We start from the raw sequence: 15,813 nt of genomic DNA, 5'->3' as shown, positions 1-15,813 counted from the left end.
ATTCTTCTGTAATTATGATCCAAAAATGACAAAGGACACAGCACATGGAAGTTTTCAATGATATTTTTGAAAGCCAGCATGAACATTAAATTGATTTGTTGAAAAGGCTTTAGAAACTTCCAAGCAATCGTGATTGACAATTTGCAAAGCCACGGACTTGATTTTTCTCAGACAAGGCCAATATTGACAAACGCAGAAGTTATAAAGGGTTCATGGAAGGCAATTTGCAGAGATGCTTCTCATTGCGACTGGTGAATCATATAGATGATGTACATTGAAGGGCATGACAACGGATGAAGATAAATCCAATGATGAATAATGTTAAGATCATTTTTTAACTGATCTATAGCTTTCCTAAATCTAGTGAAGCTCAGCAAGACTCTTGCTGAATCGAGTTAAATCCAACATCGAAAAAGGGTGTCAAGATGCAGAAATATCGAACTAGTATGGAGACATTCATAAATATGCTAACTATAGAATCTTTGTTCTAGTGCTGCTTTAGTAAGCATGTCTGCATAATATGGAAGCATACACATGACAGGTGAATCATTTCACAAGGAGTGCACAAAATAGTTTTGTCGCTGAAGCTTTAGGAAATAAAGACGCACAAGTACAAAGGAGAATTTGTTGAAAAAGCTTTGAAAAATTTTAAGCAAATGCAATTGGCAGGTGTAAAATCTGAACTTCTACTTTTCACTAACATGATATGATACCAACAGAGAAGACTGCATAGAAAGTTTTGAACAGTGTTTGAAGATCTATTGAAACCTAAAGATGCTGCAAGGATAGTTGAGACACATTAAACATTTCACAAAATTTCCTCAAAACAGAGAACCGCAGCTTGAAGACACAAATGGAGGTTTATTGAACTCACAGCCACGCCAAAAATAGGCACTTGGGAATGTAGCATGGAGAATCCTCAAAGCACAAATTGAAATCACTTCACAAAAAATAATGATGTCAGAATACACACAAAAAAATGTACCTGTCAACAACACCGAATCTGCTTTGGATAAGGAATGATATGCCCAAGTCAGAAGTTCTTTAATAGAAAGCCATTGGACCTCTCATTGTGTTATGACTATGGAAAGATTCTAGATCTTTGTGGAAGGTTTGAAGAGGCAAATGTGGTCATGCCAAATTTTCTGGATTGCAGGAGAGCTCAGTACCTTGTAATGGATAGAGAAGACCACATTCAGGATGTAAAATATCTCTAGCCCAAGTTCCTGTGACTAATGTTTCACAACTGGATTATGACATCCTGCATTTGCATTGGATGTTAGACAGGTTTCGAAAACAGCTTGAAGTGATTAATACACAATATCAAAGACCTCAGCATTATCTGCAATTCAGGCTGGGAATAAACAAGTTGGTCTCAGACATGTACATTACATGAGTGCATTAGATAGTAAAGCAAAATGCATCAGATTCATGGACAGAGTGGAAGAAGTTCTTGGTGTAATAGTGGGTACTCAGTGAAGCTATTCAACTAGAGGAACAATCAATAAAGGAAAACGGCATGAGTGTCAAAGAAGCCCATGAATGTCTACAGGATCTTGATGGGAGTGTTGCTTTGCAAAGAGAGATGGAAGATTCCTTGTGGGCAAAACCAACTTCATCCATTGACATGGAAAATGTAAGCCTCGAGGAGAAATTTGGGAGACTTGATATGGAACTTGAAGATAAGAATTTATTGAAAATTGTGTGCTTCAGAGAATAAAATGTTTGTTTTACAGGGAGAGAACAAAGCAGTTATCAAGCTAAACTGAATCTCAAAAGGCAGCATGTGCACCATCACTGTCTCAGGCTCTGTCAAAACTGGTGTTTGAACCTGCTAAAAGACCTTATTCTATGCATGAGAAATTGTTAGGACCCAATGAGTCTCAGTGGATGTGCTACAATATCTATCCTCCACCCGTGAATTTCAAGTCAAGCCAATTTTATTTTATTATGAAGTTGCACTTCTAATGTTTTAATATATAAGAGATTATGTATGCATGAATATGAAAGGTTTTTGACCCTATTTTTGTAATTGATTCTTTTAAAATAAAGAATCAGTTATGGAACTGAAAAGGCTGGGGGAAGCCTATTTATTGTAGAAAATTTAACAAGTACAGGGGATTTTTTTCGTTTTCCAAAGGGGGAGAACTACAGGGGCAATTTTCAACAGTCATTTTAATCAGGAAAGAAGTAGTCTGTGTACTTTGTTGACAATGAAGGAATAAGGAGATTTATTTTTCAAGTCTGTGTACTTTGTTGACATTGAAGGAATAAGGAGATTTATTTTTCAAGTCTGTGTATTTGATCATTTTTCCCTTGATAAGTATTCACCTATGTGAGAGTTAGTATTGTTTCTTTGATGTTTCTCTGGTATTTTAACTGTGATTGTATCATTTTTCCTGTTTATCTTTCACAGGTGCTCAGTCAATGACCTGTGTGTCATTGTTCTTTGTTCCCTTTTTATTCTAAGTCCATAATCACATCTACAGCATGGCTATGCGTAGGTGTTAATCTTGCCTCTCTGCTTTCCAGTTAAAAGCACACCCCTGAAAATCCAAAATCAGATCATATGAGGGAGCTGCCCCTCCCAAACGCAGAGGAAGATCACCAATGCAATGGTGACCTCTCCAACTGTTAGTCACGATTTGTCTTTACCCCTGGGCAAAAGAGTATTTTCAATTATTATTTTCAAAAGACAAATCTGTTTACTTACAACAGGAATAGGAAGAGGAGTCTTCACCAGTTTTGCCCAAGAAGCCAAAAAAATTTAAGACTTCAGAAATGTTTATCAACATTATGTAAATATGTTTTCAAACTGTCAATAAAGGCATGATTAAGAAGTTAAATGAAGATTTCTCTATGCATTGTATGATTTCTTGTCACCGCTGATTTGTGTATATGTACCCTGTACTCTAGCTTGAAAATTATTGCTCTCTACCTTCCATATCTACTCTTATCTACTAACTCTTAAATCTTAAGAAGCATGAAAAGTTGTATGTTTTTTAATGTCACTCTCTCTTTTGAAGAATTCGTAGCCAAAAGAAGCTTTACAAATGAAGTATACAATGTGTTGTGCACACCAAGATCTTTTAGAAAGCCTAATCTATGATACATAAATGTTATTTATATCCCTAAATAGTTTCATGAATTGATCTAACATTGAGAAAATAGCTACTTGCCTGATCTACCGCAAACTAATGAAAGATATGAAGAGCACACAGTTATACTGAGAGGGGGGGGGGGGGAGGGAATCAGTATAACAAGGATCTTTTACCAATTTAAACCTTTTCAACTTCAATCACAAGCATATAACTTATCTCATGAACATATTCATTGCATACCAATATTCATATGCGATTTAACTTTAATATGAACACAAGATATATACGTGGAAACCCTTATGGGAGAAAACCACGGCAAAATAATGCTTTTATATATTCTTCTATTACAATATTTGTAGGCACCAACCTACTAGAGGCACCAAACCCTTAACTCTGTTTGTGAGCACCAACCCACTGGAAGCACCAACTCCCAAATCTGATTTCGTGAGCACCAGCTCCCACTTCTGAATTTGTGAGCACCAACCCATTGGAAGCACCAGCTCCCCAATTCAGAATTAGTGAGCACCAACCCACTTCATATAAATCTGAATTTCCATCTTGACAATGTTGCTATCTCAACTGATGATGGACAGTTTAATCTTTTGCATATATTCCTTCCTCACAAGCATATATTCTTCTTCATAAAACTGTTATATTATCTTCCACAAATCTGCATTAAAATCTTTCTTAAGAATCACTTTTGTCTGATTTATTTTTGTTATTATGCAGAAATACCAATACACAGTATATCCTCTATCTTCTTTAATAAATCTGCTTCAAAGATTACTTTACAGTTTACTGTATAATGTTCTTCAATCAGTCTTCTTTCTTCACGTGATTTTCTTATATTTTCTGTCCCTTGAACCCTCTTTCAAATCTGCACATTCATGTCCATATATCTGCTCGTATATATGATGTCTTTAACACACAACACACCTACAAATCTGGAATGATTTTCTTTGATAAAATCTGCAGTGATCTCTCTTCTCTGCCTTCATTTTCAGATCTGTGTATGTCTGATTGATATTTTCTTTTTCTACAGACTTTAAATGCATTTCATGCATCTCCACTCCATAATATATATATTTTATTTTATTCTTCACACTGCACACATCTGAGAACTACTTTATTTTCTGAGTTGTAATCTCAGAATTATTCTCTCACCCACTCACACAGTCTGAAAATTATTTCAGAATTATACACTATACATATTTTTCAATTATGAAATATTCTTCCATATGCCACGTACTTACATCTCATGTCAGAGAACACACCTTTTTATTCAACACACATCACACATAGCTCTTACAGCATTACACATAAGTGTAGATATTCTATCTTTTTTCACTCACACACGTCCACAACTTATTCTATATATGCATTCCTTCCTTCACCGAAACATGGTGTCTTTTGCATTAACCCGTGATTGAAGGATTGTGCCCTAGCGGTGATTTTTGTTTTGACATAATCACCGACTGACAAAGATAATATTTATTCGATTTAAGGACAAAACATTTCCTAAAAAATCGCACCACTTCATAATCTAAAAATAATTTGCATCTTCTTTCTTGTAGACATCACACCATGTAGAGGAATATTATCTTTAACAAAGTCAAACCAACACTTTAATATTTCCGACTCTTATTACCCAGCATCATAAATCGTTTAGCCTCTTCTTAATGAATTGTATCATTAAAAAATATACATTAATCAACATAGAACTTCAGTGAACCACTATCATTGATTAAAGATTTATTAGTGAACCGTTTCATATTGTATACAGGGTCCACCACTTTAAGGCTCAAACATTTCTCTCGACATTTCATATTGGGTCCACCACTTTAGGCTTTGAGCATTTGTTTGACCACCCATTAGACTTAGGAATTGTATCCATGTCAGATATGGTAGCTTTTTGCATCCACTGCAAATATTGTGAAGAGAAAATACGAACAGTAGTAATATCTTATCAAGTATTTTTATAATATTATATTATTAACTGTATCACTGAGTTTATTTCTGCATATGTGCTGAGTGTTATTACTGCATTTATTTGTACAGTATTATAATGCTAACTTCTTTACTGTATGATCAATGAACTATATGGTATGTTGTAGAGTTTGTTGCACTGAATACTAATTATGTATATTGACTATAACTATTCTGGGTCTTCAATATAATATGTATTCTGCATGTTGAGTCTTCACTATATGATATATACCGAATCTTCAATATGATATATATGCTGTATTCCGAGTCTTATGTTGCTTAAAAACAGATACAAAGTAATTAATCATTAGTTTACTTAATATTTGCTGCTATATACTCAGAAATCTGTCAAACCTGATTACTGTGTCTTCTGAAATCTGCAGCAATTCTTCATACTCTTACTTCTAATAAATTTCTTATATATAAAACTTTCTTTTAATCTGGTAAAGGGACTGATTATCTTCAGGGTATAGAGACTAATTATCTTCAGGGAACATATACATAGTTACTGATTTTCATTCTTATACTCATTATATTTACCTTACACGCGTCTGCTGATATATGATATGCCTTTGTATACTGCTTACATTCACATACACCTTTCACTTATTACCTCTTATACTTCTTTAGTATATTTCTTCACTAAAAGAGGTAACTCTTTATTAGTCTATAATGTCTCTATTATATGTCATTGCTGCATATGATCACTGCATACCCACATCTTGTATATGAAGTTCATCTTCAATTCTGATCATTAATTTGATCATGGAGATGCCTTGAATTCTGATCCTTCAATGGTTTCTGTTGATTTTAGTGATCAGATTTAGATATAACTCAGAAATAACACAAAGCAATCACACAAAAGAGACAAGACACCAAGAATACCCTGGGAAAACCTCCCTCTTGGAGGAAAAACCAAACATCAAGTCCAGATCAAAACCTTTTTCATTAATTAGCAGATTACACTTATCTGATCAATGACAGATGCACAGTCATCTAGCTTGTCCCAATGCCGATGTGCAGATCGAAATCAATCAACAACTGAATCTAATTCAGTGCTATGTTTGTATGAGGATATCTCTTAGATCATAACTCCATTTCACACAAGATGGTGAGCCCGGTTTGTGGTAGAGATTCACAATATGTGTTGCCCAGCTAAGTTCGCACAGGTTTGTCAACAATGAAGAATACCATTTGTAGTTCGAATGCATGCAAGTTCGCTCAGCAGAATAGAGTGATGAATTCGTTGTGTAGACTCCGAAATAGCAATCTTAATGTATTCGCTGTGTAGACTCCGAAATAGCAATCTTAATGTATTCGCTGTGTAGACTCCAAAGAAGCAATTCGCTGTGTAGACTGAAGCTGAATTCGCATGATAATGGAATGCTTGTTCTTTGAATGTGTAGATTGGGTCTTTTTATATACAAGACCCAATCTCTCTTTCATGAGTTGGTTGGGCCTATAAGGCCGACTTATAAATATTATCTTTTATTTTATTTCCTTGCTTTTGGTGCCACCTTTTAATTTACAAATTGGGGCCACACTTTACATAACATTGACTTAGGGCCCAATTTAAAATTACAATAGCTAATCGCTCACATATTACTTAAATTTTAATTGCCAAAGGCAACATTAAAATTTAGCAAAGTAGAATCCGATACTACCTAGATATTTCAACACTCCCTCTTAGTTAGAGAGGATTCTATGAATAATTGAGTCACATCATGACCATGCTCCATCATGAACTTCTACAGAGGATGGATCCAAAAACTTTCATTGTGCATACTTGCAAGAAATGAATACACAAATATATATATATAAATACACATCATGAACTTCTTTCATGATATTCATCATGCACATCCGCAGAGGATAGATCTGAGATACAACCATAGCTATCCATCATACACATCCACAGAGGATGGATTCAAAGAATACGGTCATGGATTCCTTCCATGATATCCATCATGCACACCCGCAGAGGATGGATGCACCTTGCATTGCCCGCAGAGGGTGGAAGAGGTCTTACACCTCAAAACTTCTCTACAAAGAAGAATAAACTGCCAACTTGCACTCTGCAGAGGGTGGACCCAACTTGCACTCCACAAAGGGTGGGAGAGGTATTAGTACCACCTTGCACTCCACAGAGGGTGGTCCCACCTTGCACTCTGCAGAGGGTGGAAGATACACACAATGTGTCATAGGAGCTGAAAACTCCCTCTTAGCCAAAGCATATTCCAAAGAAACAAGGAACACATGTTAGTTCTATCATAAAACATAGAATCATAATCAAGAACATCCTTGAAATAATCATATAACAATTATAAATTCAGAACTGATTTGAATTCAAATGTTTAGCCATACTCTCTCATATCCAACACTAGAGATGTAAATCAGATTTCAACATCAACGGTTAAAAAACAACAATATGTTTAAGCTTTACTAAATATAATGCATTCACTAAGGATTATGGGGAATATGTAACTCCCTCTTAATCCCTATCTAAGTGATAAATTCACAAAAACTTGTTGATTTACTCTTACTTACGAAATGGACCCATAGCATAGTTTTAAAATAATAAAAAATAAATATCTATCAACTATATCCTTAATTGAAGCTGAGAGTTGAAAGCTTGTATAGGCTTTCATATCTAATCCCGATGGCACGAGCTGATTTGAGGTTGGACTCCTTAGGCCATGCAAGAACTCTTCCTTCAGAAAATACAACCTGATAACCTTTATCTTCTAGAGCAGATATAGAGATTAGATTCCTTTTTATTCCAGGTACAAACAAAACATTACTGAGATAAAGGGAAATACCAGAATCTAATTTTAACGAAGTAGAGCCAAAACCTTTTACTGCATAACGAGCATTGTCACCAATAGTCACATGAAGGTTGGACTCTTCCACCAAATCTAAGAGATGTTCCCGATAGCCTGTGATGTGTCTAGATGCACCACTGTCAATCAGCCACGTGTTACTATTTGACTGAACATTGCTTGACAAGGCTGAGACAAAGAGGAAATCTTCATTATTCTGTTGTTCTGAGACTTCATTTAGGTTTGCTTCTCCTTGCTCGAGCTGAGATTGACAGTCCTTGCAAAGTGACCAAACTTGTTACATTGGAAACATCGGATGTGAGACAAGTCCCTTGGCTTCTTCCTTGAATTAGGAGCAGAGGGTCTAAAATCTCTGTTTCTCTTGAAGTTATTCTTCTTCCAATGGCCACCTTCCTCCTTAGCTGTGAGGACATGATGAACATTGTCATGAGGGCTTCTGATTTTTCCTTTAGCAGCCAAGTGTGGTTCTTCTTGAATGCAATCTCCCCTCAATCGATCAAATTGAGGAAGCTTAGCTCTTGCACTGATTCCTTGAACAAAAGGTTCCCATGATGGAGGAAGACCATTTAGAGCCATCATAGTTAGGTCACTATCTTCAACAGTCTTCCCAACAATAGAGAGTTGATCCTTTAGCTCAGAGATCCTCATTAAGTAAGCAGCTACAGGTTCTTCCTTCTCTAATTTGATGTGATTAAACTGTTGCCTTAATGATAGTATATGACTGGTGTTGTTGATCTCATACATCTTTTCCAAAGTGCTAAACATTTCTTTTGCAGTCTTCAATTTGCAGATTCTTGTCACAATATGATCTTTGACGGAGTCTATTATTATCCTTCGCGCTTGGTAGTCCTTCTTCTTCCATGTAATGTCCCCACTCTAGCAGATTGACCAAGCATATGTGCGTTAGCCTAGCTCTACATGGTCCCGAGGGCTAACGAAGGGTTTAAAGGGATCCTGGAGTGTTTTGGCCTAGTCATTTCCAGTTTGGGCCAAAACGAAGTTGATTTACTTAGTTTCAGGCATACTTACTATTTTTAGTAAGTCAGCAGGACACAACGGAGGCTAGTTTTGGTGATTGGATTTGATACTCCTTGGCGAGAGCTTTCCGACGAGCTATCACTCACGCTATTCGGAGTCCGATTGCTAATATATTTTAATGCCTGAAGTTTTATTAAAGTAACATTTAATTTAATTGTAAAATATTAAAGTGTTACTTTAATATTTATTTTATGGAGATATGTGTAAATCAAAGGGGCAACCAAGGGAGACATAAGTGAATATTTTAATATGTTTTATATTGAACATGTTTTATCCCACATTGTTTGAGTGAGTTGGGTCGCCCCTTGGAGAAAGAATAAAAGGGAGCTTTTGTGGCTTCATTGGGCAGGTTGAATATGAGAAGAATTTGGTGTGTGAGTTGCAGATCCGTTCTTGGCATTAGAGGACGTCTATCCTCTCTTGTGACATTCTAGACGTCATTCCCTTGGGGTTTGGCCTTTGGAATCCTTTGCGATCAGCTTCATTTACAGGCAGATTGGATGCATTTTTCAGCCACAGGCAGCAGCATTATTTGGTTGCATTTCCAGCTACAAGCAGCAGCATTATTTGGTTGCATTTCCAGCTACAGGCCGCGACACTATTCACGCGGGTACTATTCACGCGACACTATTCACGTGGTACTATTCATGCGGGTACTATTCACCTGGCACTATTCACGTGGCACTATTCATCTGGCACTATTCATGCAGTACTATTCATGTTACTGTAGCAGCAGAATTAGAAACTTTTGTTGGAACATTATGTCAAAATGCTGGAGTAATTAGTGAGTTGAAAATAACCTGCTTTGTATTTGAGTTTGTTAATTCTGGAAATAATATTATAACAGCAGTAGTTCAATTTCCAGCTTGCCTATTATTGTAAATTCTTTTTAGTTCATGTTATGTGGTTTCATACCTGTGCAAAGACTTAAAACAAAAAAAAAACATTGAAACATTAAACGGAGGAATAAGGAATTGGCTGCAAACTGTTTGACTAAATTCCTATCAGCAGTGGGGTTAGTTTTTGGGCATTCTAGGGTGCCCATTACATTCCAAGCTTCCTTTTCTTCTTCGCCACTAGGTTCAGCAGCATCCTTACTGACATATTCAGCAAGGTCATTCAAGGCCATCATTATTCTGACCTTCCAAGAAGTGTAGTTGACAGATTCTTCCAACCTATGTTCAATCCTAAGATAAGAAGCCATGAAAACTGAATGTTGAACAATGGGTTAGACTGAAAGATTGATAAATCTGATCACAACTATTTACGAACCAAGCTCTAATACCATGTTAATTTTAGGGATTAGATTTAGATATAACTCAAAAATAACACAAAGCAATCACACAAAAGAGACAACAAACCAAGAATACCCTAGGAAAACCTCCCTCTTGGAGGAAAATCCCAACATCAAGTCCAAATCAAAACCTTTTTCATTAATTAGCAGATTACACTTATCTGATCAATGACAGAGGCACAGTCATCTAGCTTGTCCCAATGCCGATGTGCAGATCGAAATCAATCAGCAACTAAATCTAATTCAATGCTATGTTTGTATGAGGATATCGCTTAGATCATAACTCCATTTCGCACAAGGTGGTGAGCCCGGTTTGTGGTAGAGATTCACAATATATGTTGCCCAGCTAAGTTCGCACAGGTTTGTCAACAATGAAGAATACCATTTGCAGTTCGAATGCATGCAAGTTCGCTCAGCAAAATAGAGTGATGAATTCGCTGTGTAGACTCTGAAATAGCAATCTTAATGTATTCGTTGTGTAGACTCCAAAGTAGCAATTCGTTGTGTAGACTGAAGCTGAATTCGCATGATAATGGAATGCTTGTTCTTTGAATGTGTAGATTGAGTCTTGTTATATACAAGACTCAATCTCTCTTTCATGAGTTGGTTGGGTCTATAAGACCGACTTATAAATATTATCTTTTATTTTATTTCCTTGCTTTTGGTGCCACCTTTTAATTTACAAATTGGGGCCACACTTTACATAACATTGACTTAGGGCCCAATTTTAAATTACAATAGCTAATAGCTCACATATTACTTAAATTTTAATTGCCAAAGGCAACATTAAAATTTAGCATAGTAGAATCCGATACTAGCTAAAGATTTCAGCAGTTTCATGTGGATGTCTTCTTCATATAAATCATCACCTTTGACATGACTAATTTGTATTCTTGCATCTTTGACATCAATGACAATATTTCCATCAAGATAGAGTGACAAAGAATAAAGAAACGTAAGAATTACCAAAATTTGGTGCTCTGCTCCAGCAACAAGGGGTGTGGATGTATCTTGCTTTTCTGAAGATAAAATAGAAACAATTCAATAATGATAAGGCATAAATGATTACATGCAAGTTTAAATCAAGCAAAATATATTTTACCAGTTCAAAAAGATAGAACAATAAATAAAAACGCTGTGATTATTACCTCTAATCTTATCCTTCTCCACCTGCAAGAAAATAGAGATATTCGTGACTAATAGGTAACTAATTTCAGAAAATATCTACCTAGATTTGTAATTCAATTCACACATGTAAAAGTCAACCATCTTAAAAGAAACAGTGCTTCAAAAAAAAATTAAACTTCAAATATGGAACCAATAAATTCATCACAAACTTCATTCACAACAAACATGAAAATAAAGGTATTTCAAAATACACAGGAGTAAATAAGAGAATAAGGGCAGCCTGTAATAAAACAAAAGATATTTAAAATAACAGAAAAATACATAAATAAGCTGACTAAAATAACTGTAATGTGATTTAATTGCAGAGCTTGAAGCGTATAGGTATTTTAACTAGTTCCTTGTAAACAAAACTTTTCATGGAATGGATCTTCTTATGGGTTTCCATTATCATAGATAAGCCATTATCGTAAATATACCATTATCATAGATATGACTGTTCAAGTATAAAGCCAACTTTAAAGAAATGAAATCAAGATTTTGCAAACAGAAAATGCTTTGTTTTAATGATAAAATTGTGACACTATTGGAAAAGTTACATTATGCACAGCTATCTGAAACACTGGCAAAACCAGTAGAAAATCAGGTACGGTAAACATGATTTGCCAAAATTAAAAAGTTAAAAAAAATAGATATACCAACAAGGAAACCAGAAATGAAAAACTAATCAACACCTAGTAGCATAAACAAGGACAGTAAACTGGTCAGATCTAGTACTTAGCCATAAAATCATCCAAGACTGCAGACTGGAGCTTGTATAATTAGCAGGAACAGCACCATTTTCATTCCGACTGTTCTGCAAGTGTAAGAAAAAGCTAAGAATTCCTAAAAGCTAGCTTCTTCCCTCCAAATTGTTTAGGCCTCACGGATTGGACCTGTGTGCCTACCCTAACTGTGATAGCATGACTGGTACTAGTCAAAAAAGTTTGCACCCCTGCTGACCTATCAACTCAGCAACCTCCGAAACTTCTTGACAAGAATCCGAAAGATTGGCACACCCAACTCCGATTTGCCCTTTGGGCAGACCGCACTAGATATAAGTCCGCCATCGGAACTTCACCATACCATTTGGTATATGGTCTCGACCCTATTTTTCCCATACAACTGAGAATACCAACCCTGCAATTCATGAAGGAGTATTTGGGAATTGATAATACTGTAGAGGCCAGGTTGTCCCAACTGCTGTATTTGGAAAAATAAAGAGACGACGCTATAGAATATTTTGCTAAACACCAAGAAGTGGTCAAGCGTTGGTTTGACAGAAGGGCAAAAGTAAAAGCCTTCCACATTTCTGACCTCGTCCTTTGCTGGGACAAAGCACATGAGCGGAAAGGAGAGCACGACAAGTTTGATAATCTATGGCTCGGTCCTTTCCAGATTTCTGAAATTTTGGGAGAAAATGTATTCCGACTCAGGACCCTAACAGGTGAGGACGTCCCTTTACCTGTCAACGGTCAATTCCTCAAGCATTACTTCCAGCCTTAGGTTTCTTCCAAACCTTTCCCCTGTATATAATAGGGTAGTTTTTCATTTCCCTGTTTTAGTTTAGTTTCCCGTTTTCCTGTTCTGTTTCGCGACCCCTGTCAATTTTGAAAAGGAAGCCTGTGTGTTGTGTACAACTTTGGTGCAATGCTAGATTTTTGTAACCTTTTACTCCTAGGATCTAAGTTCGGGGAGGACACTTAATTGTTAGAGCGCCCCATGATGAGGTCGGATTGATCTAGATGACCTTTCTCTACAAAATCTTGTTTTTGTCAAAACCTATACCCGACATCGTGATTATTGCACAAACACATTTTAAAAATCGCATACAATTAGTTGTTAGTCAAAGGGACACTACGTCGATGATAAGGTCCGAAGCTCTGCTTCAGCGACCACTGTTACGCTCAATCCTACGTAGGTTTCACTGCCTACTATGCCAAAAAAAAGAAAAGAGAAAGAAGAGAAAAGAATCAAGAGTAAAGACGCTTTGAAATCAATTTGATATCAAGCATAAAATTGGCAAATAGGAATGCAGGCATCTCTGCCGGTATTGAATTAAAGTAAAACTCTCACCGGAAACAGTGCAATCTCTGTGAGCTAACATGCGATAACTCCACTGGGGCTATGAACGCTTGCTAGCAGCAGGGCTCTATCCAGGTTGCTTTTGAAGTATCAACTCGTTGGACATCTTGACATTGTGAAACATTGATGCCTCAACTTTTTCTAAGCTGAAATGAACTCCACTTGCACACACTAGTTAATCCGATTTTCGTGTGATTCGATTTGACCCTTAACATTATCTCGTTTTGAAAGGCCTTGTCTCCTTTCTACGTCTAATTTGTGGTGGTTAACCAAGATTCTGGGTTCGATCCGAACTTGCGTCCCCAAAATGACTGGGAGCATTTCTCAAGTAGAGTTGCCATTTGTTCTGCGTTGCACACACTCCCTGTCGCCGACAAGGTCCCCCTTTCCTTTTTTTTCGTCTTTTCGCCTTCGCCCTATTGGGTTCCGTGCGGGGTGTCTCGCGTCCTTTTGAGCGTGCCCGTAATCAATCCATGAGATGATGATGTTATGAACAGAAGCCTGTTAATCCGTGTGATCAGTTGAGCCTTTGGGCATGAAATTCCAAGACACAGTTTAAGCTTGAAAAATCGCCTGAGATAGGCATAGAATGATAGAAACTAGCAAAATCCACCAAGTAAAGGGATAAAGCATCTGAAGGTCGCATGAGGACCCAAAGTGTTGATTCTCGTCAAGGATATAGGAGAGACAAAAAGGATGCAAAGTGTCAAAGCTGACAAAACTCCTCCAAATCCTGAAATTCGCACTAAGGAGGGAATTACATCATGTTTTGAAAGTTTACAAAATGGATGAAAATGGTGATTTTCGCCAGTTAGAGGGTAAAAGTGTGAAAACCTTGCAAAATGCTTCAAAATGCCAAAGTTGGCAAAGTGGGTCAAAACCCCGAAAATGGCATCATAAGGTAAAAGTGCGAAGTTTGCAAAGCACTCAAAAGTGCTGAAATTGGCAAAGTGCATGGAAACGCCGAAAATCGCATTCCAAACGATAAGTTTTAAAAGTATAAAGTTGGCAATCCTCTCCAAATCGCCGAAGTTGGCAATCCTCCTCCAGTTGCCGAAGTTCGCATTATGGAGGTAAACCCCTTAAAGTGTCGAAATTGGCAAAATGGGTCAAAACCCCGAAATTCGCATAAGAGGGGAATATTGAGAGAGTTTCAAAGCTTCCAAAACACTCATTATCGCCGAAGTTCGCAAATGGTTCTAAAAAACCGAAAAGCGCATTATAGGGGATAGGTGCGAAAAGTTGAAGGTTTGCAAAACTCTCCAGTTCACCGAAAATCGCACTTTTAGGAGAAAATGCAAAAATACAAAAGCTTGCAAAGCCCATGAAAACCCCGAAAATCGCAATATAAGGGGGAAAAGCGCGATTTTTTTAAAAGTTTGAAAAAACTCTCCGATCGCCGAAAATCACGATTTGGAGGATAAGCGATGAAAGTTAGAAGTTTGAAAAGTAAAACTCGCAAAAGCACACAAAACGTCGAAGTTCGCATTGTGAAGGTGAACTACGAAACGTATAAAGAGCTTGCAAAACCCCCCTCATATCCCGAAATTTGCATACAACCAGAGAATCGCGAAATGAAGCATGGAGTTTTTATTATTAAGTTTGCACGAAGTGTAAAAAGCCCGAAGTTCGCATTTTAGGGCAATATCGTGATTTTAAGCTCTTCATGAAACTTCCCCATTCTCCGAAAATCGCCAGAAAAGGGCATAAGTGTCGCGTTTTTTAAAGGTTTGCAAGAGCACGCTAAATGCCGAAGTTCGTATAGGATGTTGCCGGGAATAATCATTATGTTATGTTGTTATATTATGTTTATGTTGTCGTCGCTCTTCTTGGGCAATCTCCTCCAGGCAGGCCTGTTGTGCTAGCGATGCCTCTGCAAGCAACCGGGGGAGGTGGTTCATCAACCGGTTTACTGCCGTGCCAGCGATGCCTGTGCAAGCAGCCGGGGGAGGTGGTTCATTAACCGGTTTACTGCCGGGCTAACCTCCAGCACTGTCCACACGGCACTTGGTGGGATTTCTGCCTCCGCCGCTTCTCGTCGAACGTATGTCTGAATGGCTACCTGGGGCAAAATCGAAAATTCTCGCGTTGCCGTGTCTTCTCCTATGTAAAGTTCTGTCCACGCGTCGTCGACCTCCGGGTTTACTTCACCAACGGGTAGGCCCATTGTGTCTGTGCGCCATCCGTGTCTTCCGTTCCCGAGTACGTCTAGGCAGCGGCGCCAAATGTTTGCCCTCTCGGGTAAACGGTTAAATGCAGAAAGTAAATGCACTGAACATAATGGAAATATATTAAATAACCAGCC

General features: G+C 37.4%; 1 protein-coding gene across 3 annotated transcripts in view; it reads right to left on the bottom strand.

Moving 5' to 3' along the window:
• Window positions 1-15,813, bottom strand: part of LOC131064657 (protein GRIP) — a 289,846-nt gene that overhangs the window by 57,630 nt on the left and 216,403 nt on the right. For all 3 annotated transcript variants that reach the window (XM_059211056.1, XM_059211057.1, XM_059211058.1), the window contains 2 exons: window positions 11,408-11,429; window positions 11,226-11,278 (listed from right to left, as the gene is read on the bottom strand). In XM_059211056.1, coding sequence (XP_059067039.1) covers window positions 11,226-11,278; window positions 11,408-11,429 — 75 coding nt within the window. The remainder of the gene's footprint in view (window positions 1-11,225; window positions 11,279-11,407; window positions 11,430-15,813) is intronic.

The sequence above is a fragment of the Cryptomeria japonica genome, chromosome 9, assembly GCF_030272615.1.
Source record: "Cryptomeria japonica chromosome 9, Sugi_1.0, whole genome shotgun sequence".
Classification (NCBI taxonomy): Eukaryota; Viridiplantae; Streptophyta; class Pinopsida; order Cupressales; family Cupressaceae; genus Cryptomeria; species Cryptomeria japonica.
The sequence above is the reverse complement of the archived record's forward strand: the minus strand, read 5'-3'. Positions and strand labels throughout refer to the sequence as shown.